Consider the following 26442-nt stretch of genomic DNA (forward strand, 5'->3'; position numbering starts at 1 on the left):
TTGTGTGGGGCAAAACAGCCCCATCCCCAGGCAGGAGGGAGGGGGACATCCCACACACCCATCCCCGTGGCCAGTGCACACCCCACAGCCCCTCGCTGTACCTGAAATCAGAGGGGTCCCCGTGCAGTCAGCGGCACGGCTGGGAGCAGAGCCCATCACAAACAAGATTTGCCCCCGCTTTCCCTCACAGACCTGAGGGTGGTCCCAGGAGGGGATCCACAACTGCCCCCCACCCTGGGGACACGTCCAGGCACAACCCAGGTGAGGCATCGGCTGCTGGGGGAAGGAGAGGGGCTGGAACCGTGGGGCTGGGGCAGGGGGAGCAGCCCCAGGAGCCCCCGGAAGGGTGCACGCAGGTAAAATGTTAAACCTCAGCTCTTTATTTGGTGCCCGGTTTCCTCACCCCGCTCCCCGAGGGAACCGAGAGCGAGGGGCAGGGGAGAAGTGTCAGAGGGGGAGACCTGAACGCAGGGAACACTCCGAGAAGGCAGAGCAGGGCCAGAGCTCAGGGGGCAAGGCAGAGAGCACCCCTCCATGCATCCCCAGCCCCCCCTGGAGAGGCAGCTCTGTCCAGCCAGAGCCAAGCACCAGGCACCCTGCTGCCACCACCAGCTCCAGGCCCAGAAGCTCCCTCGGGAGCAGGAGCTGCCACCTCCTCCGTCCTGCAGCGGGGCACACAGCACGCAGCGACGCTGGGGGGGGGCGGACAGGCTCCCACCCTGCTGCTGCCTCCGGCCCAGCCCCTCTCCAACTCGCCTTATTGCTATAGTCAGAGCAGCAGAGCAGCCAGGAGTAATCGGAGAGTTTGTTGTTTTAGGAGAGGGGACGAGGACGTGTCCGAAGCCGAGGATTCGCCATCAGGAGGGTGGGCTCTCGTCTGTCCGGGGAGGGGGGAAGGAGCGAGCTGCCGTCTCTTGCCAGCCCGGCTGGTGGTGCCAGCAGCGCCGGGGCTGACGCAGGGAGGGAGGAGAGCTGAGCCCACGTCCTACAGGAAATGTGCCGCCTGCTCAAGCCACCTCCCGAGGCTGAGGCTGTACAAACTCACTGCACCTCCAGCAGAAGGGACCGGGGGGCGCTGGGAGAACGGACGTGCACGCAGAAACCCCCACCCCGCCCCGCTCCCCACCCCGCAGCTAGTTGCGTTGGCTGGCCAGCTCCTGGGAGATGAATTTCCGAAGGCGCTCGAGGTACTGGCTGTACAGTTCAATGTCATTGTGCCCGGCCCCATCCACCCACAGCGGCTCCACGGCCTTGGGGCAGCGTTCAAAGAGCGCCAGGCCATGGGAGAAGTCGATGACTTCGTCCTCCGTGCCGTGGATGATGAGGACGGGAGAGGTGATTTTGGAGATCTTCTCAATGCTGTCAAGAAAGGGGGTGGGGAAGAGACGAGAGACAGGGTAAGCACAAGGATCGAGGCACCCCTGTTCCTTCTGCCCCCTGAAACAGCCCCTCAGGGAAAGGCACCAGGAAATGCTCTCTGATCACAGCAGAGTGCAGGGATGCGGAGCTGCCGCTAACACTCTGGGACAAGATCCCCACCAGCGTGACAGCCAAGGGCCAGACAGCAGTGACAACAGCCCCACGGGACCCAGGCAGGGCTGAGGGAAACCACTGCGGGACAGCGGGATCAGCCGTGCCGTGCTGCAGGGCAGGGAAGTGAGGCTGTTCTCAGCACGGCCCCCGAGGCCCAGAACACAAAGGCCGAGCGAGGCCGTCGGGACGCAGAGCGTGGGCTGGTGGCTCCCAGCCACAGCTTCCAGCTCAGGGACAGTCCCTCGGGCCCCGCTGGCCTGGCTGCAAGGGAGAGGCAAAGCAAGAGCCTGGCCTGCCTGGAAACACCACCCCAGCCCTCCTCGGAGCAGGGGAAGGAGCCCAAAATACTGCCCTTGAGGGAGAGACAGGTCCCAGAGACCCCTCAGGGACTTGTGACGTGCAGGAAGGTGCCAGGGGGATGGCCCCAGCGCCGACGGGCAAAGACACTGGGACAGGGTGGCTGCGAGGTGATGCCACCAGGGGATGTGGGGGGGACACACAGTGTGGTCCTCAGGAGGTGGCACAGCAACTGCAGAAAGGGTCACCGATCCCCCTTGAGGGGCCTAAATGCAAGGCAGGAGGATCCTGATGGGCACATTTAGGGCTATCCTAGGAAACGGGTCCCCCAGTTTTCCCCATAACCCCTTTGTGGTCAGGGCTGGTGTTGAGGACAGAGCTGGTCCAGGCACTGCCCCCCTCCAGAGGCGAACCCGTGCCCCAGCCCCTCGCCCTCAGGCCACCTACTTGGGGAAGGCATCGAACCAGTAGGTCTTCTTGGTCTCGGGGAAGGCGACTCTCATGCCAGAGGTGAGCGGGGAGTGGAGCACGATGGCAGCGCACTCGTAGCGGGAAGCCAGATCAACCGTGGGCACGGTGCCGATGCTTTGTCCGTACAAAATGATGTTCTCTGGGCTGATCCCGTACCTAGGAGAGGGGAGGGCAGCTCAGCGCCCACGTGGCGGGCAGCAGAATCACGTCACCAGAAGTCGCCTGCTCTGGCCACAGCACACGCAGGGTGGAAAACGAGGGAAGGCAGCGGGGCCAGCCCCAGCTCCTCCAGGCTGTGCCCAAAGCAGCTGCCCTGCATCCCCAGCTGCCTGCTAATGCTGTAGCAATTAGCGCTAATTAAGAGCTGCACTCAGCTTCCCCAGCTGGAGCACCAACCCGGGGATAATCCTGTCTGGGAGGTGGAGGGGCTGTCCCCACCACGGACCCAGAGCTGCCGGGTGAGCTGTGGGGGTGTCAGGGCTCAGCCTCGCTGGCAGCGGGGTGCAGGGGGGGGGGTCACAGCCCCCCAGGGCAGCAGCCAGACCTCGGGCAAACTGCAAGCCAGGCCCAGCTCCCACCAGGTCTCGGCACAGGCACGACAGAGCACGGCTTGTGCCAGCAGTGGGAACCCCTGCATCCATCCCTGCGAGCCTCAAGGCAGCCGCCCAGAGCAAGGCCAGACCCCGCAGCATCCCCACAGCTCTGGGTGCCCCCGCCCGCAGGCTTTCCGCTCCCCCCTCTCCCATTCCGAGCAGCCTGGGCCCCTCTCAAGGAGATTTCCTGTTTTCCACAGCTCCAGCCCGCAGGGTTTTCCTGGCGGCCTCGGCAGCTGCACGCACCCCCACCAGGGACACCTCAGCGCTCGTCACCGCAGCGCAGCGGTGGCAGACGGCGATTGCAGGCCGCCCACGCGCACCGGGGAGCCTGGAGACACGGCGCAAGCACGGTGCTAAAAACCCAGCACCCTGCGCTGCCTCCCGACCCGAGCCCGCTTCATCCTGCCCTCCCCGGCCCCGCTCACCGCGTCCGCAGCGCCTGCCACGCGGCGTCGATGTCGGAGTAGAGGTTCCTCTCCGAGGGCTTGCCCGTGCTGGCGCCGTAGCCCGAGTAGTCGTAGGAGAAGATGTTGCAGTTGATGCGGGTGCCCAGCCCGATGTAGAAGCTGCTCATCTGCCCCAGGTCCACGGCGTTGCCGTGCGAGAAGAGCACCGTGTACCTGCAGCACCGGGGTGAGACGGGCACGGAGGGTTAATTGGGGACACTGCTGGGGTACCCGGGACACCCCCTGTGGAGACCGAAAGCCAAACCCCAGCACCCAGAGGGCCACAAGAAGGTCCCTGCGACAGCCCCGGCCCGAGCCCAGAGATGCCCCCGACCTCCCTCACCGCCTGGGGCTCGCTACCAGTGGAAACAGGCAGCCCACGGGCAGGATGCTTTTGTTGAAGTTTTTGAGCCTATTTTTGGTAGAAAGCTCAGGATTCGGGGCCATTTGCCCAATGGGGATTTAAAGTAAGGATTCTGACAGCAGCTTTTTTTTCTCTCCTGAGCCTGGCAAGATACCAGACCTTGGGAGAGAAGTGAATTGTGGGAGTGACAAGACGCAAAAAATTTCCACCATAAGGGGAAAAACAATGTTAATCATAAAAATTAACACTAATAGCGTGCTGATGGAAGCCTGGCTCTCTCCTGCTGGGGGGGAGACTCCTTGCTGAGCCCTCGCAGCCAGTGACAGATGCCTGCGGCCAGGTCAGACCCTCACATCCCAGCCCAGCCACCCCGGTTTGGCTCCTCTGAGCAACGCCCGATGGTTGGTGACCTTGCCAGGGCAGGAGCAGGGGGACAAACAGCACAACGGCACGGAGAGGACAGCAAGGGCAGGACCCAAGGCCTCGCTTCTGCTTTTAGATGATTGAGCAACAACGAGCTCCCGTTTGGCTTTGCACCCTCCAGACCGGGCTGTAAGCACTTAGACTTAGTGGCCTCACGTCGGGGGGCAGCACACCTCGGCGCTGCCACGCCAGCAGCCAAGGCTCCCCAGGGAATCCAACCCCTCCACCCAGGAATGGAAACTAAAAAAAAAAATTTTAAAAAAGCTTGAAATCCACCAGAGCTAAACCATGGCAACAGAGGGCTCGGGGAGCCCCAGGAACCAGGCGCGCTGCTCAGCCTGAGCCACTGGGTGCTGGAGGAGCGGCCCCGACGTGGGGACAAAGCCGGCCCCGGCCCCTTCCCTGCAGCCCCGCACCGAGCGCCACTTCCGCGGGCTGGGGGGACGGCGCCAAAGCCCGGATGCGCAGGCAGAGCAATCCTGCCGCCAGCTTCCTCCCTCTGGGGACCTGCGAGATGACGGGGCTGGAGCAGACATCCCCGGGGGACAGCCACCCCACCTGAACCCGCCCCACAGCCCCACAGTGCCGCCAGCTCGGGGAGCAGCTGCCACACGCCCAGCCCAGCCAGGGGGGGTCTCCATCCCCACCCCACGCCCGCGCTGCCCCCCACCAGCTGTCCAAGCGGATCCCAGGAAGCTGCCGTGAATTCCTGGAGGCTCTGCCCGAGGCGTTTGGCTCCGCCGCCTGCAGGGAGACCCCCAACCCCTCGGCAGCTCCATGAGGGGGAGGTGCAGGGGCTGACCCCACGCCATCAGAAACGGCCACTGTGCAGGGCAGGGGCATCACGAGCACGGTCACGTCCTCCCTCCCCGATGGAGCAACTGCACATCGAGCTCTTCCCAGCTCACGGACGTGCAGGATGACGTGGGGCAAGTTGTGCCTAAATCCCTCCTGGCTTTCACCCCTATTGCTCTTCTCCTTACAAAATCAAACATGCCCAGCAAATTAGACCAAACGTGCAAACAGCCTGCGAGGGCTCATGCTGACGCCCTGCGCTCAGTGCAATCCTCATGCCGAGGCTGGGCACGCACCCAGAGCATTGTGTCAGCGGCGTGACATCAGGAGGACACCTCTTGGGCGGCCCAGGGAACGCCGGCACCCAGGAGGGGACGCCGAGGTCCCTGTGGCCTTCGGCTGCGCCTCGACTCGCTCCCTCGACCTGCTCAGTGCCATTCCCAGTTCAGCCACAAGCCAAACAGGTTCTGAGAGCTGAGCTCACCCATGCCGTCAGATGCCTCCGAAGCCCCGCGGCAGGGCCAGCTCCTTCGGCAAGGCGCTGGGTCAGGCTGGGGCAGGGAGGCTGCCACCCGAGCAGGACGGCCCCAAGCCCTCCAGCACCGCCGCAGCCCAGTGTCCACCTGGCCAGGGTCAGACCGACGGCAGCGCCAGGCTGGCACCTCCACCACCACTCACCTGGCGCCCGGCACGCAGCGGACGTACATGCAGCCGATGCGGTTCCCTCGGCTGCTCTTGGTGACAAACACCTCGATGTTGTCCAGCTCCCGCTGGGAGTACTGGAAATCCGCCCGGTCCTTCAAGTGCAGCTTCCACCGCCCCGCGGCGCCGCCTCGCAGGGACCCGGTGCTGGTGCTGCCGACGGGCTCTGGCTCGGGGACCACGGCGTAGGTGGGCTCCGGGGGCAGGAAGGCCAGCTTGGCGGCGATGCGGCTGGGGCACGGGGGGCAGCAGAAGAGGCAGCAGAGCTGGCTGATCGACAGCCCGTTCATGACGGCGGCTTGGAAGCCGAGCGTGCCAGCAGCGAGGGAGGAGGCGAGCTGGACAGGGGCTGGCGGCGGCCGGCAGAGGCCCCGTCCTCGTCACAGCTGCCAGCAGCACGGGGTGGCCGGCAGTCCTTGGAGGGCCGTGGGTCTGGGGGGGGCGGCCGCCATCCGTCTGTCCGCTGGCAGCCTGCAGGAGGGACAGCCAGCCAGCAGTGAGGGGCTCGCGGTGCGCTCACACACAACCAAACCCAGCCCCCGTGAGCCCCTCGCCCACACAACGCACCACCACGTGTAACACCCTCCCGCCCCACGCACCCAAAACCACCCCCCCCCCCGGTGCTTTCTGAGCATCCCCCATCGCACACCGCAACCCCCGCAGGGATCTGCGGCGTCCTCGCGCTGGCCCACGCCGGGGAGGCGAGGACAGGGGGACAGCAGCGCGGGATCGCACGCCTGGTGCCACAAAGGCCGCGGTCCCTTGGTGCCCCCCCCGGGTGCTGGCACGCGTGTGTGGCTGGAGGGCAAAACTCCTGAATAAGGCAGGGGAAGAAGGGGGGGGGAAGCAACTATTTTCTGCAAGTTCGGGCACAGGCTCGCGGCTGAGGAATGTCAGAGCAGCCCACACCCCGAGGAATTCGCTCCATCTGCTTCCGAAGGGCTGGGAAAGAGGAGGAAAGGGTGGAGGGGGCGGCTGCAGCCTGTGGGGGGAGGCACAGAAATATTCGGAGGAGAAGGACGAGGACGCCGCTGCCTGGAGCTGGACTCGGGCCCCCCCCACCCTGCACACCGCAGCCCCACGCTGGGCACGGCAGGGGGGGGTGGGGGGGTGCTGAGCACCTCGGTGGCCACCACCGGGGGGTGCCCGGTGCCCACGCAGGCGGCAGCGCCCACGGCCGTGCCCTCACCTGTGTCACTGCAGCTGGGGGGGGGGTGACGCGAGCACCCCGCTGTGGGGGGGGGGGGGGGGTCTGTGAGGTGGCCGCAGACGCAGCCGGACCCCCCCCACCCCCGCGTGGTGCTGCGGGGGCGCTGGGGGCTCAAGGCCGGGTCCTGCTCGGGGCCTTCCCAGCCCCCCCCCCTCCGTGCCCCCTCCTCACACAACCCCCAGGCTGAGGGGGGAAAATGGGGGGGGGAGGGGGCTGTCACTGGGCCCCCGGCTTCTCCTGGAGCACGCAGCGGCCCCAGGCCCCCCGGTAACCCCCCAGGGCCCCCCCTTGAACCTCAGGGCCCCCCCTCAGCCCCACGACCCCCCCCCTTCAGCCTCTGAGCCCCCCCTTCAGCCCCAGGCCCCCCCTCAAGCCCCCCCCGCCCCCCGCTACCTGCACATGCCGGGGCTCCGCCGCAGCGCAGGCCGGGCTCCGGGCTCCGGGCTCCAGGCTCCGGGCTCGGCTCAGCCCAGCTCGGGGCTCCCCCCGGGGCCGCCTCCTCCGGGCCGGTCGGGCTCGGGCTCGGGCCGGGCCGGCCGCTGCGGGCCGCCGAGGCGGGGGCGGCGCTGCATGGCGGCCCCCCCCCCTTCCCGGCCCCGCCCGCCGCCACCACTGCCGCCGCCGACCGCCGCGCGGCGGAAGTGACGCCCACGCCCCGCCCACGCCGCCCGCGCGCCCGTTGCCGGGGCAGCGCCGCGCGCCCGCGCTGCAACCGCCGCGTGCAAGCGGGGCTGTGCTGCAAGCGCGCTGCGTGCAAGGGGTGCGTGCAACGGCTGCGTGCAAACACTGCGTGCAACCGGGCTGCAGTGCAGCTGCTGCATGCAACCGGGCTGCGTGCAACCGCTTTGTGCAACCAGGCTGCATGCAACTGAGCTGCAGTGCAGCCAGGCTGCGTGCACACACTGTGTTGCTGCATTCCTCCCTGTGCCGCATCGTTGCTTCCCCGCAGCAGTTGCAGGGCCCCCATGGACGTTGCACTGTTCTGTTCCTTGTGGGGGTGCTGCACGCCCCGCTGCTTGTGCTGCAGCAGGGAGGCCCTGGCAGGATGGGGTTGCACCCCACAGAGCGTGCAGTGAGGGGTCCTGCCGTTCCTGGGCACCATGGAGGCGAGGGGTGCTCCTGGGGCCAGGAAACCAACCCTGGGGGTTTCCTCGCAGCCTGTGGCCTTGTCCCCCCAGACTGCAGCATCACCTGGACCCCATCTCCAAGCCCTGCAGCACAAGGCCCTGCACAACCCCACTGCTTCTACCAGGGCTGCTGCTTGAACCGCCCCCCACTTGCTGCTGGAGGTGGAGAAACTGAGGCACGGCGTGTCGAGGGCAGGCACACGGCCACGGTGTCCCCACCGCCCCCAAAGAGCCCCGAGCCACCCCAGGTGGAAACCCCTGCCCACAGAGAATCTCGCACAGCATCCAAGCAAATGAGGCCGTGTTCGTATTCATAGATCCAGGCTCGTACTTTCTACAAGGAAGGAAATAGAAAAAGGGAGGTGGGGGGAAGCTGGTGTCTGCCCTGCTGCCCCAGGGCCTTCCCTGTCCCCTCCAGCCCCGTTCCCTCCCCAGGGGCGCATAAACTTTGTGAAAATTCGACCCGAGGGGTGGGGGCGATACCTGGTGCTTGGTGCAGGCAGGGGAGCCAAGCTGTGCTTCCCCCCGCCCACTGGCAGACCCTGAGATCTCCACACCGCACTGAAACCTGTGAAATTCTGAAATCTGTGAAATTCTGAAATCTCCCCAGGCACAAATGAGGCAGGATTCCCGTGGGGCTCACTCAGTGCCAAGGCTCGTTCCCAGCCAGCACGACACCAAACCCCAGGGCACGGAGCCGCTCTGGCAGCCCCGACACATCCCAGCACTAAAACGTGCCGCCACTCACACGCCCTGGTGAAGTAAAACCTGAGGAAAACGTTGGCAAGGGGCAGCTGAAGCGGGGCAGAGGCTGCTGTTGCCCCCGGGACCCATCAGGACGTCAGTGCTGGTGAGAGCTGGAAGCTGGCAGTCCCAGCCCCACTTTCCCCAAAAGCGGAGCCCTGGTGTCCCCCCTGCCCCTTCCTTGCCCCCCCCCCGAACCCTCTGTGTGTGTTTTGGTGCTCCCCAGATGCTGCCACGTGTGGTTCTGAGCTCCCCAGAGCCCCCTGGGTGCCCTTCTGTGTTCCCCAGGGCTCTCCATGTGCTTTCTGGAAAGCCCCGGAGCCTCTCTATGCACTTCTGGGCACCCCAGAACCCCCCCTGTGACTTTGTGCCTGCCCCAGAGCCCTCTGCACGCCCTTCCCCAGGTGGAGCAGTGCTTGCTTCCACGTCCTGACCTGTGGCTGGAGGGTGTCTGTGTCACGGCAAGCCACAAAATAACTTTACTGTGCCACACTCTGCAGCTTAAGGATGCAGTTGCTTCAACAACAGCTTCTGAAAGGGAAGGGAGGGGTTTAGGAGGCATTAAACTACAGAATCCGCTTTTCTGCGTCTGAGACCAAACACCGCTCGGCGGGCAGGGGTGGGACGGCTGCTGGGAACCCTCAGCTTCCCCTTCTGCGTCCTGCAAGAGGAGACGGTGGGGCAGAGGGAGGGAAGTCCGGGGGCAGCTCAGGGGCTCCAGCCACGAGTCCCGGGCAGTTTGCAGGGCCCGGAGCCGCGGGCTGGGGGGGACGGGCTGGCTGAGCGCTGCTGCCTGCGCCCACGCGCTGCCCCGGCAGAAGACGAGCGCCAAGGTGGCACGTGGAGCACGTGAGGGCCGTCATCCTCGTGGGAGCTGGGCAGAAATGGATCGGCTGAGCCCTGGAGGACTGCGGGGAGAGGAGGAACACCATGCTTCTGCCAAGGAGGTGCAAGGAGCCACCCTGCCCAGGTGCTGGTTTGCGTGTGCTGCTGGATCCCCATGTCCACTGGTGGGGCTGGGAGGAGGAGGAGGGAGGCTGGGAGGACGGGGGGAGCACCAGGCCACCAGGCTGTAGTTCGCGCCGCTCAGCCCCGTTCACAGCTTCTGGATCTTCTCAGCTACGACGACGGGGTTCTCCTTCCGGATCTTCTCAGCGGCTTCTGCCTTGTAGTCATAGGGGCAGGCGTGCATGTCTGAGTACCGGTGAATGGCACAGAACAGGTTCCCGCAGCGGCAGTCAAAGCCTGTGGGGGAAGAAGAGCAGAGACAAACCCACATCGGTCACCAGCCAGCAGGGTTCAGCCCTCTCCTGCTACACCGTGAAGCTCCACTAACACAGAAAGAGGAGGCCGAGCCAGTGAGGGGGGGTCTGTGTCCTCCCTGGGCGAGAGGGAGCTGGGGTAGGGCACGATCTTGGGCCACAGTTTTGGTCTCTTCTGGTTGAGCCGCTCTCAGGGCTGCTGTGAGCACACACGTGCTCCGGGCAGGGCCAGCTGCCACAGCAGTGGGAAAAGCTCCCCAAGCAGCTGCTCTCCTCCTTCCCCAGGGACAAGGAATATGCAGGAGACTGCAGAGAGCCTGATTTCTAGCCCAGGCCGTGAGCAGGCAGCCGCAGCCGAGCCCTCCAGAGCATCACGGCAGCAGCACCTGGACTGGCCAGCAGCGAGGTGGTGAGCAGCAAAACCTTGACCTCATCAGCATCACTTTCAAGCTGTTTAGGCCTTAAAAATTTGTAATTTAGTCACTTCACTTAGACACAGTGCTGTCCAGAAGTGCGACTGTTATCACAGCACATGGGGAAACTGAGGCACGGAGAAGGGAAGGGATTTGCTGCCGCACAGATCAGCACAGATCAGCTCCCCATTGTGCCAGCAGTGAAGCACGCTCTCCCTTGTAGCAACTACAGGCTGTACAGATCCTAAACACAAGGCTATGAGGTGCCAGTTTACACCTGCTTGAGAAAACCCGTTTTATCCTAAATGCCTTGAATTCTCAGGAGTTCCCTGCAAGTTGATTCCTACAGGAGAAGTGACTTCTGAGCCTGAAGCTCTTAAGGAAACACCCGTCCAGGAAATCTATCCTCCCTGCAGATCTGAAGGCTATGCACAGCCACAAAATAACTTCATTATGCCGTACTCTGCAGCTTAAGGATGCAGTTGCTTCAACAACAGCTTCTCAAAAGGAAGGAAAGGGCTTAGGGGGCATTAAAACTACAGAATCCACTTTCCTACATCTAACACCAAACATTGCCTTCCCTACAGTCCCAGCCTTATAAACCTGCACTTATTCTATGACAGTGCCCTCAAATCTCCAAGCTCTGAAGTGCCAGGTGCTGGACAAACCTTCTGGGCCGGACTCTGCCAAAGCAGCTTACATCAATGAAAGCACAAGTGCAAGTGCAGCTGCTGACTGCTGAACGCACTAAGGAGGCTAAAGAGGAGAGAGCTCTGCTAGAACAGGGTGACCTGCACGGCGCTAAGGTTAACTTCTGCCAGGGAAAACTAAATGCCAAGAGTCTCTGTTTAGGGGAATTATGTTTTTATTAACAAATTGCAGGCAAGTTAACTGCTTCACGAATTTCCTTCCAGGGCCAGTTTTCCCAGTGATTCTACAATTGATACCAGCCACCCGACACCACTGCAGCACCTCTCGCTATTTGGCTTTACAGGCTCAATGCTCAGCGCCACCCTGCTCTAAGAAAGCTAATGGCACAAGTCAAGCAACTTGAACAAATAGGATGAGTCCTAGAGTGGGATTTTCAGTTTGACTCTAACTCCCTTCATATCAGTATCACCAAGGTTTTACTGCTGATTCGAACAGGAGCAGAATCAGATCGACAGTGAGCACTGCCTTTGCTTCTGCAAACAGCTTTTGCCAAGCAGCAGAAATAACCCCACAGACACTGCTCCATCCAGTTCTGCAACCCAGAATTCAAGGGCTGGCAGGGAAACCATGACGAGCGTCAGATTCCCCACGCTACTGCCAGGGACAGCTCTGTTTGCAGATCAGAGTTCTCTTCCCACCTGCCCCATGGCACCACGTCTTGCAGAGGTGAAATACTTTTGGGAGGGGTACCTCCAAGCACTGACCCATGCCAGCCCTCTGAACTCAGGCAGCATCACAGCACGAAGTGATCTGTTTGCAGGGCTACAAAACCCGACTGCTGAGGCTGCAGGCAGGTTTCCTCACAGTCAGGGTCTTACCAGTCAGCCCTATCTTCTTCCGGCACGTGAAGCAGCGATTCTTTTTCTGTTTTGGTTTTTCTGAAGATGTCTTGCTCTCAGCTGTGTTCTGAGAAGTTTCGAGGAGAGTACCTGAAACAAAGACCAGGGTTTTGTTACCTGTCTTGATGAACTACACCACACATTCATTTTATTCCTGTAGCTGCTTGATTCTGGGTCTGTGCCAGACAAACACCTCCACCTGCACACTCTGGCCCCGACAGTTAACAGCCTGCAGACATCGAACCCCTAACTGAGGTTTGTCTTCTTCCACAGACAGAGATCTGTGTGCCTCACACAGCTTCATGTTCTTTCTCAGTTCCCTAAATCCAAGACTCAGAAACACCACCAAGATATTAAGGTTTAGCTAAGGCATACATCGGGTAACGTGACGCTATTTAGCTCATGCTGAGAAAAGGTAATGCTAAGTAGAATTACCTGGTGCTTGCTGTGGGCTAAGAATGCACACAGACAGTCAGCTTAGCTGATGTTCAGTAATACAAGTGCACATCTGAGCCTGGAGTTAATCTTTGTTTAAAAAAAAAAAAAATTAACCCCTTGTAAGTACTAATAATTATTTTTGTTGACTCTTATGTAAGTGTTCCTCGTATGTAGGTCTCAGAATGCTTTGCACAGATACTCATCACTGTCTCTAATCTACCAAAAGGAAAACTGAGCTCTGAAAGCCAGATTGTTAAAGGTCACTGATGCTTAGCAGGATTTCCTACAGCACCTAAGCAGGCTAGAGTCAACAGGAGGGAGGAGCTCCAGCTGCTAGAAGATACACACCTGCAGCGCACATGGCGCTGAAAACCAGGCTAAGGAGACCAACAGAGACAGAGACAGCTTTGTGGATCTGACCCTAAACAACTTTCTAGTAACCCCACAACCAGATGAGAGGGGCAGGCTCTTTCAAGTCTCTCTTTGACTGAACAGTCTCTCACTTGCCTGTTGTAAACTGTCTCCTGGGCTTGCAAGCAAGGGATTACCAAACAAAAAATGCACAATCACACACAGTGACTGGAGCCTTTGTTGCTTTTTTTTAAAACAGCTAACAACCCTGTGTTGTTTTTTGTTTTTTTTTTTAGCTTTGTACACAAGCAAACTGTCAGTTTTAGCTAAAGGTGGGTGCCTCCAATGCAATGTCGCTTGGTCACAGCTGTGCTGCAGCATGAAGTCTTGCCTTGTAACAGATCAACCAGAGGATGTGTCCTGCTGGCCAGTGACACCCACACTGCCCTACCACTTCCCCGTATCCTCTCTGCAAACAGACTGACAGCGTTACATCCCTCTGAGGAGCAGGGATGCCTCCGATCACACAGCACGACGCCTGGGCCACCAGCTGCCCTTGGCCACCATCACAAACACTGCTCCAGGGTCTCAGCTCCTCTCCCAGCACTACACTGGATCCATCTCTGCTCCTCCCTCGAGAGCTGGCACAGCCCTGCAGCGTGCAGCCGACAGCAGCCATGCAGCAGGCTGTGGGACGCTCTGGGCTTCCTGCCATTCACTAAGATAGGCGTCATGGAAGATGATCCTCCTGCCAGCAAGCTGAGGGCTGGCAGACACTCAGCACTCAGCCCACGAAGCAATCTCTCGGCCTGCCCTCGGGGGCAGAGTTTTCTCTCCCTGTTACCTTCACTGCCAGTGGCTAACAACCATCCCCTGGCCAGTGTTGTGCTTGCTGCTGAAACTGACTTGCTAGATTGGTGTCATCTTAACTTGTGCAAGGCCAAACCAATCAGTCTACCTGATGAAGAAGATGCTGATGTGCCTTCCTCTGTCTTGACGAACCCTTCCGTCTCGCTGCTGTTTTCTTCTCTGGATATGCTCATGGCTGTCATCTGATGGGTCACAGGAGTCTGAGCACTGGGAGCATTTGCAACGAACAAACCATAGAGCAAACACAAATATTTTCCTTGATGAACAGTTAGGCAGGAGAGATCTTCAGCTCATAAACTTAGTTTCATTATACTTGGAGGGAGCTCAGGAGTACAGTAGGCCACATGCCCTTGACACTTGGGATCAAAGTTCTTTATAGGCACAAATGTGTGATAATCTCAGTTTCCTTTTCTACCCAACTATATCTCAAAGCCAAGGTAGCAGCCCCACAAACAAGACCAAGGCCAAGGAAACAGAGTTATGAGTCATGACTGTAATGTAATGGGAGAGCTCAAAAAAGTAGTAGTAGTGTCTTCCTTCCTATCAAATATGACTGAGGTCCCTAATTCTGCTCTCGCAGCTCCCAGACTGGATCATCACCAGGTGCCTTCACTTAGGACTGAGTTGAAACTGAGCAGTTTAACATAGCTAGTGATGGACACAGAGCACCGGCTGTAAGAGAACCAGTTTACTATGGGGTTTTAATTTACTACTGACCTCTGGTACCTGACTCTGAACCAGTAATCATCGTCAGGAACATCTCAGTCCTCCAGTTAAACCAGGGTCACAGTGACCTGTGTTTGATCCAGCCTGTTGTACAGATTTCTTTGGCCATGCAAAGGATGAGAGCCTACCCCTTGTGTCCCAGGGTTGGTTTGTATCACGGCTGTAGAGACCCCCTCAGACTACGCCCCTACCTGGCTTTCACATCCTCAGGTGTGGAGTCTCCTTCTGCATGCTGCCCTGCAATCGAGTCTGCTGCCATGGGGCTGCTGTTGGGACCACTGGCTGCTAAGAAACAAGATCACAATCTCAGAAAAGTTTTAGAAATGTTAGCAAGTTCCTCAGGTGCTAGGAGAAAGCAGGATGGAGCATTTCCAGCAGGCTTAAACCTCCTGCTCTCTAGCAGAAGCTGGCAGGGCACAGCCAGGTTGGGATCACTCCCAGCTCCCCTATTCTTGTGTGTAGGTCTCTGTGGGGACAGAACACCAGGCCAAATAGACCTCGCCATGACCCGGTGCAGCTATTCTTACACTAGATCAGGAATGGCTCCTTAATCAGGATCAGAGCAACCTTCTGAAATGAGCTGCTCATCTTCCTGAGAGCCGAAGACCTCACTTATGGAGATCTGCTCAGCTCCTCAGGATCTGTTAGCTCCTTTTCGAGGGGTGAGTGTTTATTTGCAGCAGTTATATGCTGTGTACCTTCCACTACTGTGTGTTTTTTTAACATCTGGTACAATCTGACTTCAGCCACCCATGACACCTCTGGCACTCTTTGATTTCCCTTCTTTTCCTTCAGCATTGCAAAGCAAATGCCTCATCATCAGCAGAATTCTCCTATGAGTATAAATAGAAGAGTTGTAGTACCAACATCCCTCCAATCCAGTGTTACTTCTCTTAAGTATAAGAACCAGATCCCTCTCTGCTGAAAAGAACTGGCCTCAATAGAACCGTGTTGTTTTATGTCATTCAAGGATCTAAACAGGCTGCCCAGGGAAGTGGTGGAGTCACCATCCCTGGAGGTCTTTAAAAGACGTTTAGATGTAGAGCTTAGGGATATGGTTTAGTGGGGACTGTTAGTGTTAGGTCAGAGGTTGGACTTGGTGATCTTGAGGTCTCTTCCAACCTAGAAATTCTGTAATCTGTAATTCTGTGATCTGTGATTAATCCTTTGTCAGCAAGAGCTGATATACATTTTGAGTGGGTAATTCAAGCAACGCCATTACTATGCTCAGGAACAAAACTAGAGACCTCCAGAAGGCATTTCTCACTGGTGTTGTAAAGTCAGTACAGGGGGCATCTGCACAGACTCTCAGCAAGAAAAAACCCTGCTGCTGATGCTAAGACACCCCTTCTGTGTGCCTGGTTTCTTCCCAACTCACTGATATGTCAGCTGTGCTTAGCTGCCAGAAACAAAGCTTTTATTTCATTGGTTTTCCCTATCAAGCTTGTTGAGAAAATTATGCAAACTCAAAAGGCCAAATAAAATTCCGTTTGTTTGGAGGGACCAAACAAATGGTTTGGAGGGTCATGGTTTCCAGCAGTCACCACAGAACTCAGGGAGAAGGTAATAGTTATAAATCTGGGCCACTGTTAGGGCAAGTGAAGTTTTACAGTTTACTGGAAGGTGCTGACTTAGACGGGGTTTCACAAACAGCTGGGTCTTGGAAGAGAACAACCAACCCTCTTACAAGGAACAGAGTTTTTTTGGGGTCAATCTGCTGGTGGCTAATACCAGTATCACGCTCGAACACAGTTTGCATCCAGGCACTTATTTAAGATAGATTTCTTGGACAAAAATGCTCTACCTGATGGGCTTATCCGGTCACTGCTCTGTTGCCTCTGCAGAAATTCCTTATAGCAAATGGAGCACATCCCATTGGTTCGGGGGCTGCCATAAAATCCACAGCCAGTGGTGCACAGCAGAGGCACCTGGGTTTGATTCGTCTCTTGAGCCATTCTTTCTCCCTCAAGACACCAAGCTAAAAACAGGAATGAAAATGAGACAGCTGTTAGGGTCAAAGAACTAGTTCATTGTATACTGCAGCTGATCAGGAAGGAGCACAAAGGATCCCAAGAGCCTGGTTCCTGCATGCACACAACAATGCAATCCGAGCCCCCTGAGCTACAGAGGGCTTGTAAGCAGCGATAGAATACACAACTCCACTGCCACAAAGCCTGAAAAGTCAACAGGAGTCCCTCCAAACCACAGAGCTTGCTAAACTCTCTGTAAGATACGCACATAAGGCCTGGACGATCCGCTCTCAAATGTAGCAAGTGCCATCACAGCATGACTAATGACTCCTGCAAACACCGGAGCAACAAATACAGGTCAAACGGCCAGCATCCAGGTTAATTAGTTACAGTCTGTGCTCAGCACCATTCATTTTCACTACCAGACAGTTTTCGTTTTTTAATTCTCAGGAAGATGATGCAAGTGATTCAAAAGGAACCTACTGACTCTCATGTCTGACATATTAAAGTGTTTCCTGACATATGCTGCTGGATAAGGAGAACCAGAGGTTTCTATATTTAGGCTGGAAATAAGAATAAGGCTTCTTTCCATCAATAAGGTGCGGTTCTGGAACGCCTCCCTAAGAGGAACAATAGAAATCGTGATCCTACTTTCAAAATGAATCTTACTCTCTGCATCCCGTGCTGTTGCCTACATACCCAGGAGCTGACCCCTTCCAGCCACACGTGGCACAGCATTTATATGGCCAGACTGCACTGCACTCTCTAAACCGTAAGCAGTAACTCCCAGCAATAAAAAAAAAAAGAAAAAGAAAAACAAAAACAAAATCAGATGGAACAAAGAGATATAAAACATAAAACATCATCAGTAGCTGGAACTATGCACTGTTCTGCAGGCAAGATCCTGCTTCCAGGGTAGCACCGAGCAGTGCCCCAGCACTACAGATTTACACCAGACAAAAAGGAGCACAGCACCCAGCCCGAGTGGCAGGACGAGTTCTTTCAGCTGGGTGCCAGAGCTCTGCAGCAAGGATTTCCCCCTTCCCTCATCCGTGTTTCCTCAGGAAGCAGAGCAGAGCCAGCTTCCCCGGCCTGGTCCCTTTGTGCGAACAACGTGGCCGTGGCCTGTCCAGCTTTGGCACAGGACGAGGGACGTGGATATTCACAGGTGGCTCTCGCTTGGAAGTGCCCTAGCAGACACGAGGCGCTGCTCTGAGGAGCTCCCTGCAGCGTGCCTCCTTCTCCCAGCACAGCAGACACACAAAGCATCCACAGCTTCACAACTAACTCGGCCACTTTCTTTCACGCACCCACAAAACTTGCTCTGCAAAAGGAATAAGGTGACAGGATCACAAAATAACAACCCCCAGGAGCGCTCCTGTGGGAAGGAAGTGAATCAGCTCTGCTTTGTTCCTCCTTGTCCTCAGCTGTGCGATAGGAATCTCAGCTCTGCAACTGGGGTTTCCTTTGCAGAGCTCGGACCAGTGTTCCCGTTACCAGACCTGGGGTTCCTCAATCCAGACCAACCTCTCCTTCAGCACAAGCAGCCGCAGGAGCCTCCTCCGCACTCAGCTCCCCTGGCCAGGCTGCACAAAGGTTGTGGTTAGCACAGAGCAAACCTGAAAGGCTGAATCCCTGCGACTGCAACCAGGTGGCAACCACCACCACTCACAGAATGATTTTCATAGGTTGTTTCTAATTTTGAGTGACCCTAGAGACAGAAATAGAGGATTGCTGCTACATTTGACAGGTTTAGCTACCCCTCAGCAGGCTGCCTTACCTAGCCATCCACGGGCAGCCCGCAGATGGTCGCAAGCAGCACGTAGCCTTCCTGCAAAACCCACTGAAATACAGAACCCGAGGGGAGATCTGACCTCTTCCCCTTTTGCTGCTCCGTCCACGAGCCAGCCCCAGGCAGCCTGGAGGCGGCACCAGCTCAAGGCCGTCAGAAGCCAGGGCTAACCCCGCTCCTGGGCCACCCAAATCCCCCGGCCACTCACCCACCGGGCCTCCCGTCCGCCGCTCCGCTCAGAGAGGCGCCCCGAGGAAGCCGCCCCGCAGCTGAGCCGCTCCCTGCTCCAAGGCCGAGGCCGCCCCGAGCTGCCCGTGCGGGGCCGAGACCCCCACCTGAAAGAGAAACCCCAAACCCGAGTCACGGCCACGGCGCTCGGGACCCCTCCGGGACCCCAGCAGCTGCCGTTGGCGCGGGGCCCGCCGCGGGGAGGCCCCGCAGGGCGCTGTGGAGCCCCCGCGGCCTCGCCGGCCCGGGGGGTGGGCAGGGCAGGGCTGGGGGGGGGCCCTCCCCGGGGCTCGCCCGCAGCCGGGGCCGGGCGCCCGCTCCCCGGCTCGCCGCAGAAATCGAGGCCGAGGCTTCGCGGCCTACGCGGAGGCTGCGGGCAGGGCCGGGCCGGGCCGCACTCACCGGCGGAGGCGGGCGGCCGCCGGGCCGGGCCGGGCCGGGCAGGGCCAGGCCGGGCCGGGCCGGGGGCGGCCGCCGGGAGGCTCAGGCGGGCGGCGGGCAGGGCGGGCGGCCGCGAAACATGGCGGGCGCGGCGGAGGGACCGCGGCCCCCGAGCGCCCTCCCCCGGGGAGGGCCCGACCGGGCGGGACGGGACGGGACGGGACGGGGAGACGGGGCCGGAGGGGAGGGCTGGGGACCCCCGGGCACAGGGCTGGGGACCCGCGGTTATCGGTTTGGGGAACCTCCTGGCACCGGGCGTGGGTGATGCCCGCTGTAGGGAAGGGCCCTGGGGCCACCCCATCGGCACCCCCCTGCTCTGGCTGTGAGGGTCTGGGAGGCCCTGCTGCAGGGGCTGGTAGCAGGGCGATGGTTGGAGCAGGTGGCCTTGGAGGGCTTTTCCAGCCCCAATGATTCCGTGATTCTGTGACGCAGTCGGACACAGGCTATAGGAGAAGGGCCTGGGACCTCTGTGCCCTAAAGCTATGGGGCCAGGGCACAGCTGATGGTGCCCCAGCTGTAGGGGGAGAGCTGGGAGTGGGGAGCCCGCTGCACATGGACATTGTTAACACAAAGTTAATTCAGAGATCATTTAGTCCCAAACAGGCCGTGTCGCTGCTGCTTCACACACAGACGGGGATGTCGGGGTGCTCTGAGGCCCAGCATGATGCTGCAGAGCCACGCTTCCATTGCACAGGCCGTGGACCTGCCAGCCCCGGCAGCGGCTGCAATCAACCCCTCGGAGTTTGCCAGCCGCCATCTCCCACGTTTTGTTCTGCTTCGTCAGCAGAATGAAAAAGCAGCGGAGTAGGAGAGCTCTTCCCTCTGCAGGCACTGGGCAATGGTGGTCAAACTGCTCCTTAGTGAACTATGCAGAGCCGAGTTCTGGAGGTTTCCAGCTGCAAGGCAGGCTGTGCAGGCTGCAAATCATCCCTGCTGCTCTTCTCTGAACCTTTTTTTTTTTTTTTTTTTTCTTAAACTCTGCTTGGGTATTGTCACGACATCTCACTATAAGGCTGGTCCATCTGTGAGCTGGTGCCCAAGGTGCAGCCTCCTCCCTAGCCATGCTCTTGTGTTCATGACTTTGTGGGTGCCTCCTGCAAATGACTGGACTTGGAAAAAGTGCCAGGCAGGGCGTTTGGGCAAGCAGTGGGGAGCAAAACCCCTGAGAAACCACCATTAAGGTCAGCTGCTGCCCAAAGGGCTGGTTGTCTTCCCTGTCCCAGGGGCTACAAAAACGTTTGTGGGTTATGTGGGCACTGGCACGGTGTTACTGCATTTCTTCAGTTAACCAAAGCCAGGCTTTGCCCTGGGGATGCTCTTGGGGCTCCGGGCACCCAGGAAACCTTAAGGGGCTGTTTCCTGCATCTGTGGGTGCAGTTTGATTGATTTTTTATTTTTTTTAAGGGCTGAATAAGTCATGCTTTGTCCCTCATCTGCCTGTGCAAGCATTCCCAGCCATGTCCTGGGGTGCACCCCCCTGGACCCACACTGGCGTTGGGGTCTGCACAAGCACGAATCGAGCAGCCCCCGGCACCAACATGAGAGCAAGGGGCTGTGCTGGGTCCCTCCAGGAGCTGCTGGAAGATGCTGGGGCGAGCAGCAAGTCTAGCAGCCGCCACCCCCTTCCTGGGACAGATTAGGGTGGGGGGCACCCGGGGCAGCACCCCGAGCCCCCCCAGCTGCTGGGGGACCCGGGGAAGAGGCCGAGGCCGAGGCAGAGGCCACGGCCAGGGCGTGCTGGCCACCAGGTGGCACCAGGCTCCCACGGAAAGGTGGGCACCCACGCACCGACACAGCCCCCACCCTCACCCCCTCCATCTCCCCTCCTGCCCTCAACCCCCCCCCCCCCCAGCCCCCTGCTTCCAGCCTGGGGTGGGAGCAGGAACCCCAAGGAGGGTGTAGGGGCACCTGGCCAGAGGGACAAGGGCAGAGAGCAAGGGGCACAGTGAGCGGAGCTGTTACATATTTCCTCATGGTGCTATTTTCATATTCAAGGCCGCAGTGGGCTCCTGATTGACCCAGCCTGGACCTGTCCCCTCCCTGCCCCTCCCTCCCCTTGTCCCCTGACCCGCTGTGGTCACCGCTGTGGCACCAACAGCACGGGGACGCGCTGCTGGAGCATCACCCCCTGCCTGGCACTGCTGCTGTCTCTGCCCGCTGTCGGGTGGCATCAGCCCCCCCCAAGGCCAGTCTCGGGGTTACCTAATGACTGCGCAGAGCACAGAAATGTCACTCCACCTAAGGGAGCAAGGCGTGCAGGGAGGGGAGGGCTGGGAGAGACGGGGTGGCAGAATCGAGGAGCAAAACAGTATTGATTTCTAGCCAATTATCACTGTTATCAAAGCAGCACAATGAAAGGACGAGGACAAATTTCCAATACCCAGCCTGCCTCTCTGAGGCCAGCAGCTCGGCTGCACAGCGCACATGAGCACGCACGCAAGCACTTACGTCTGCACATGTACGTGCTTGTAGCACACGCATGTGCACACACACACACACACACACACACACACACTGCGCACGCATCCTCCGCTCGGCAGCATCTGCTGAGCTTGTTTTCCCAGCAGAATTAATCTCCCCAGCCTGCTCCGCTGCCGTGGCTTTCGGTGCTGCCAGGATGTGCCTCCATCTGGCTCCTGCTGAGCGCGGGGAGGGCGCGGGGCTCTGGGGACGGTGGCAAAGCTCTGCCCCATGAGGAGCCCAAGCCATGGGACCGTGCCCCATTCTCATCCCCAGGCTGCTCTGTGCAGCTTTCTCCCTCCTCCTCCATGCTGTCCGCAGCTGGGTGCAGCCCTGCTGCACCCCAGGGCTCTCCCAGGCTGTCAGCTGAATGCTTGCCCTGCAGAGGTTTGGTTTCTCATCCCTCGCAGGATGGTTGTGGGGGTAACACAGCTCTGAATTATGTTGCTCTCATCCTGTTGGTGGCAGGCGGTGTTTGGGAGCAGCGGAGATGCCCGTGGGGACCAGACCCTGGCTCAAAAAGCATGCAAGAGACCGGTGCAGCACCACGTAATGCACAGGAGAATCCATGCAGAGTGTGCTGGGAGATCTGCTGGGGATGCTGCGTGTTCCTTTCTGACACTGCTGCTTCCCAAAGCAAGGAGCAGGACCCAAACCTTCGCCACCCACACCAGACACCGCCACCACCTCCTCCACAGCCCCGCTGCCCAGGCTCTGATCTCGCACAGCTAACACATTGACCCAGAGCTGTGCTAGCCCCTCACCGCAACGTCCCGCGCTCCCTGCCAGCATGACACACATCTGGGGAAGAAGAAAGGTGTGGGGGGCATAAAAATCCTTTTAATAGGCTCAGTGGGTTAGAAACCCCCTTGCAATTACCACCTTCTCCTTGTCCGGTGCGTACAAAGGACTCGGTGGGGTGCCGGGCATGTTCCTGACAAACCCAGCACAGCGGCGGGAGCTGGGAGGAAAGAGCAGACGCGGGAGCCCTTTCAGACTCTGCTATTTGGTTGCAAACTGCTTAATTTCCTGAACAGAATGATATTTTTGTTGTTGTTGTTGTTTTGATGGAAGGACGGCACTTTTTTGGCATGTTACAATCCCAGGGCTATTCATCCGTCGCCACAGCAACGAGCTCCATCAATGGCCATCCGAGATTGCGGATGATTAGAGACAACATGTAAAAGGTGGAAGATGCTGGGCACCTCGCAAACCTCATCTTCCCAAATGACTCGAATTATCCTCATTATTTCTCCCCGGCCAATTCTCTCCCCAGTCCACAGGAGACGTCGCCGTTATATAAACACGGGAAGAGCGGCGTTACGAGGGCTGGTGGAGGAGCAGGGAACGGTTTCTTCTGGTGGGGGCTGACCTGGAAAACTTGAGACATGGAGAATGAGACCCAGCAAGATGCTCAGGGAGCTGCAAGCAGCTTCTTGTGCCCAGGGTGGGCATTGATGGGGGCTACGGAGAAGCAAGGCTGCTCCTGGAGCGTTACAGGGAGCCACAGCCCTCACTGCATCACCACTGCCTGTTTTGGGGATAAAACAGGGGGAAATGGGTCGCTGGAGTCTGGAGCATCCCGGCAGAGGGGCTTCCCGTGGTAGTGGTGTCCACGGGGCTGCGCCAAAGCGCGGCAGCCATGAAACTTTAATGCAGCCTGAAATATTCATGGAGCTTTCAACGCCGACACAGAAATCGCACTAAATGGCCTGAATATTTCATGGGTGGCTCCGCGTCGGGATGCTGGGGGGGTTCCTCCGCAGGGGACACCAGGGCCCCGCCGCAGCCCTGCACAGCCGTGGCCGGGCTGTGTCCCACACCGGCACTTGGCACCTCCCTTGGGTGGCAGGAGGGTGCCTGGCACCCACAGCGGAGGGGTGCAGCCCGGACACGCTTCGCCCTCCCCAAAGAATCTTTCACAACCTCCCCGCCCCAACACCGGTGGGTGCAGCTGGCCCCGACCCCACACGGGGCCACGCGGCGGCCTGGAAGGTGACTGCAGGTGAAGCTGGGGGGGTGGCTGGGATCCAGGTCAGATCTCCATCGCCTCTGGGAGCCTGGGAGCTCCCAGCCCGTGTCACCCGATACCTGCTCCCAACCGCATCGCTCGGGTCACCCGAGGTCCCCAAACCCCACAGCCACGGGGGGCAGCGAGGACACGGGGCTCTGGCTGTCATGGGAGGATGGGGCACGGGTGGGATCCCGATCCCCACGCAGGGACAGCTCCCGAGCCCCGAGCACGCTGCAGGGCAAGGCAGGAGCCGCGTCCTCCTGCTCTGATCCCCTCTCTGTAAAGCTGCTGGGGCCCAGTGCTGTCACCTCCAGGGGAATGAGGGACACCTTGGGGACAGGGGCTGAGTGGAACATTCCTGCTCCCGGAGAGTGAATCCTGCACCGTCTGCCCACCCCACAGGCTGAGGACCCAGCTGCTGCTGCAGCTCTGCCACCGCCATCCCCCCCGTGCAGTGTCACATTGGATGTGAGAGGCTGACACCTCCGGGCTGTGACACCCGTGACATTGCGGGCACGTCCGCAGCCGATCGATCCCTGCCACATCCTGGAGCCCCCGCTCGGGGAGCAGCACCCAGTCCCAACCCCCGGCCGGGATGCTGACCCTGAGCCCTTGCTGTGTTCCCTATTTTGGGTGACATCGGCTCGCTGGGGGCACCCCTTCAGCACCGCAGTCCCCTACGTTCCCATCCTGTGTTTAGGGCTTGACGATGCAGGGCAGCACCCGCTGCCTGCCTTCATCCCGCGTCCTCGGAGGAGGAGGATGGGGACGCACCTGCGAGGGCAGAGCCAAGTGATGGGGACGGAGAGGACCTCGCCCTGCAGCGCGGGGTGGGAGAAGGAGTTAATTCCTACACCGAAAAGCTCTTTGCCGGCATCTCGTCTCTAATGGAAGAGTCATGTCGGATTAGCGGGCGGTGGGCGAGGCTCCGCACGAGCGCCCTGCTTGCCGCAGCCGGCGCGGGGAGAGGCCGGGGAAGCCATGCGGAATGGCAGATCTGGGCCACTGTGCCAGCGCCGGCGGGGCTGCACCACGCCGGGGACCTCCCGCTCCTCCTGTCCCCCCCGGCCGGCTGCGAGGGTGTGGGGCTTGGGCGAGCTTTTGTTCCCCATTGCGCTCCCGGGCTTGGTTGCTGCTGCCTCCCATCCCTCTGCAGTACCTGTCCTGCAGCATCCATCCTTTCCTGGCACCCGTCCTTCCCCAGCACCCAGCTGTCCCCAGCACCTCTCCATCTCCAGCACCTCTCCATCCCCAGCACATCCTTCCCCAGCACCCACCCTTCTGCACCCAGCTGTCCCCAGCACACCGATTTGCAGTGTCCTCGCAGAGACCAAGGCTGGTTTTCCTCTCTTCCTTCCAGCCTGAACAATAACGGGGTTCACAGGAAAGGAAACCCCAAACCCTGGCGGCCCCGGGGGCCATCTCTGCATCTCTCTCTCTGCGGTTCGGCGCACCGCTCACCGCTGCAATCCAATAACAGTGCCCGGGTGGCAGAAAGTGGGTCAGGCACATTGGACACCATGTGCTTCGCCTCCCCGTTCACACTCCTTATCGCAGCCCTGACGGTAAATAAACCAGCCGGTCTCCCCAGCAACCCGCGCCGTGCCGGGAGCGGAGTCCAAGGCGAGCCCAGCCAGCCGGGACCGAGCGGATGAGAGGGGACAATCGCAGGGCAAAAACCCCGAGCCCTTTGGCACGGCGTGGGGATCGGGCTCTGTACCACAGCCAGGAGTCCCTGCAGCCACCCCAGTGCCCACATCCCTGCGTCCGACACCCACCACTGGGTCCCAGTAGGGCTGGAGGGGTTTGAGACCCATTTCTGGGTTCGAGGCGGGCTCTGCGAAGGGCGCTGCGTTCCCCAGAGCCACTCGCTGGTTCAGGTAAAAACCAAGATGGGAAAACTCCGGAAAACTGCAATATTTCAAAACGGGTAAAAGCCCTCAATAAACCGCTTTGTGATGGGATGTTTTACCCAATCCAGGGGGGATGCTCCCCCAGCTGGGCTCCTTGGAAGGGCTGCACCCGTGGGCCCTGCCTGTTTGGGGAATCTTTAGGGCAACGAGGAGCCCACACGGCTCTTCCCCCACTCCCTACCAGAGGAAGCAACGTCTGAAAGCACCCCAGCATCCCTGACCCACTGACCCACAAAACCGAGCCCTCCTGGAGGGGCTGAGCGAGGGGCCGTGCCCCGATGCCCCCACTGAGCATCCCCCCCGTGGGCAGCCCCAGTGGTCACCGGCCAGGCTGCCCCCCTGGCATCCCCCGCCCCACAAGATGAGCTGCTCAAAGCTCAGCCCTTTGTTTTGTGCTTTCATATTATTTAATTCTCCTCTCCTCACTTGCACTTCAGGGGCAGTGGCTAAGCCCTGGGTTTTGCTAAGCCGGGATCGTATTAAAAGAACAGAGAGGAAAAGAGTTTCTCGTGATAAGCTGCTTGCGGTAACGGAGATGGATTTAAGGAAACTGCTCCCGTAGCAATATTATTGCCCAAATGCACCCAGAAAATGGGAAGCATCCAGGGGATGTGGGCAGGGAGCAGGGACGGCCCCAGGCTCATCCCAAGCAGGGGGACCAGGATCAGCCCCAGTCCCCACCGGGGCTGGGAGCGGGGCCGGGGGCACGCCTGGGGCTGGGGCTGAGCCCGTTTGCTGGAGGCAGCGGGTGGCTCACCTGGGCTGCGGCGATATTAAGAGCTAAGTCCCCAGGCACGGCTTTTTCCAGAGCGGCAGCCAAAAAGGTGCTTACGGGCCGCGGACGGAGGCTGCCAAGCCCTAATTAGAGGCGCTCAGCAGAGCAGTGTGCTAATACCCAACCTTTCGCCTCTGGAGGCCGGGATTTAAACCCCAGCAAAGGGGATGTGAGCACTGGAGCCGTTTGGTACAAGAAGGTGAAAACGTCCCTTCCCTCCCCAAACTGCTGCTGGGACTGGCTGGGGGGGAGGAAACATTGCAAACCGGGAGCTGCTGGCACTCCCTGGCTGGTTGGTGCTCAGCGTCCCCAAAATCACACCACAACCGTGATACACCCCCAGCCCTCCTGGGCAGGGAAAAGAAGGTGGAGGGGGCTGAAAACGGACCGAGCCCACGCGTTCCTCCCTGCCTTGCCCAGCTCTTTCATTCTCCCTCTCTCCGCATTAACGCGTTAACTTCGGCCAGAAGCTTTTCCCACTGACCTACTGATCTTTCCTATTTTGGTCCCTGGAATTAAGGGATTGCTGGG

The 26442-nt window shown here is 59.6% G+C and overlaps 2 protein-coding genes across 4 annotated transcripts; both read right to left on the reverse strand.

Moving 5' to 3' along the window:
- Positions 1-359: 359 nt before the first annotated feature.
- ABHD17A (abhydrolase domain containing 17A, depalmitoylase) lies at positions 360-7443 on the reverse strand. Its single transcript, XM_027472058.3, has 5 exons — positions 7231-7443; positions 5604-6098; positions 3323-3517; positions 2278-2457; positions 360-1359 (listed from the first exon to the last, which is right to left on the reverse strand). Exons 2-5 carry the CDS (start codon positions 5915-5917, stop codon positions 1134-1136), a joined length of 915 nt encoding a protein of 304 aa, XP_027327859.1. The 5' UTR covers positions 5918-6098; positions 7231-7443; the 3' UTR covers positions 360-1133.
- A 1721-nt stretch (positions 7444-9164) lies between these two features.
- Positions 9165-19065, reverse strand: LOC101790678 (AN1-type zinc finger protein 5). Of its 3 annotated transcripts, XM_072029259.1 has the most exons (7): positions 18711-19065; positions 18293-18415; positions 16123-16296; positions 14510-14603; positions 13681-13799; positions 11913-12023; positions 9165-9953 (listed from the first exon to the last, which is right to left on the reverse strand). In XM_072029259.1, exons 1-7 carry the CDS (start codon positions 19048-19050, stop codon positions 9805-9807), a joined length of 1110 nt encoding a protein of 369 aa, XP_071885360.1. In that variant the 5' UTR covers positions 19051-19065; the 3' UTR covers positions 9165-9804. The 3 variants fall into 3 exon arrangements, with proteins under 3 accessions (XP_071885360.1, XP_071885361.1, XP_071885362.1); XM_072029260.1 differs by lacking the exon at positions 18293-18415; XM_072029261.1 differs by lacking the exon at positions 18711-19065 and having other exon boundaries at positions 18289-18421.
- Between the last annotated feature and the right edge of the window lie 7377 nt (positions 19066-26442).

This window comes from Anas platyrhynchos, chromosome 29 (genome assembly GCF_047663525.1).
Source record: "Anas platyrhynchos isolate ZD024472 breed Pekin duck chromosome 29, IASCAAS_PekinDuck_T2T, whole genome shotgun sequence".
Lineage (NCBI taxonomy): Eukaryota > Metazoa > Chordata > Aves > Anseriformes > Anatidae > Anas > Anas platyrhynchos.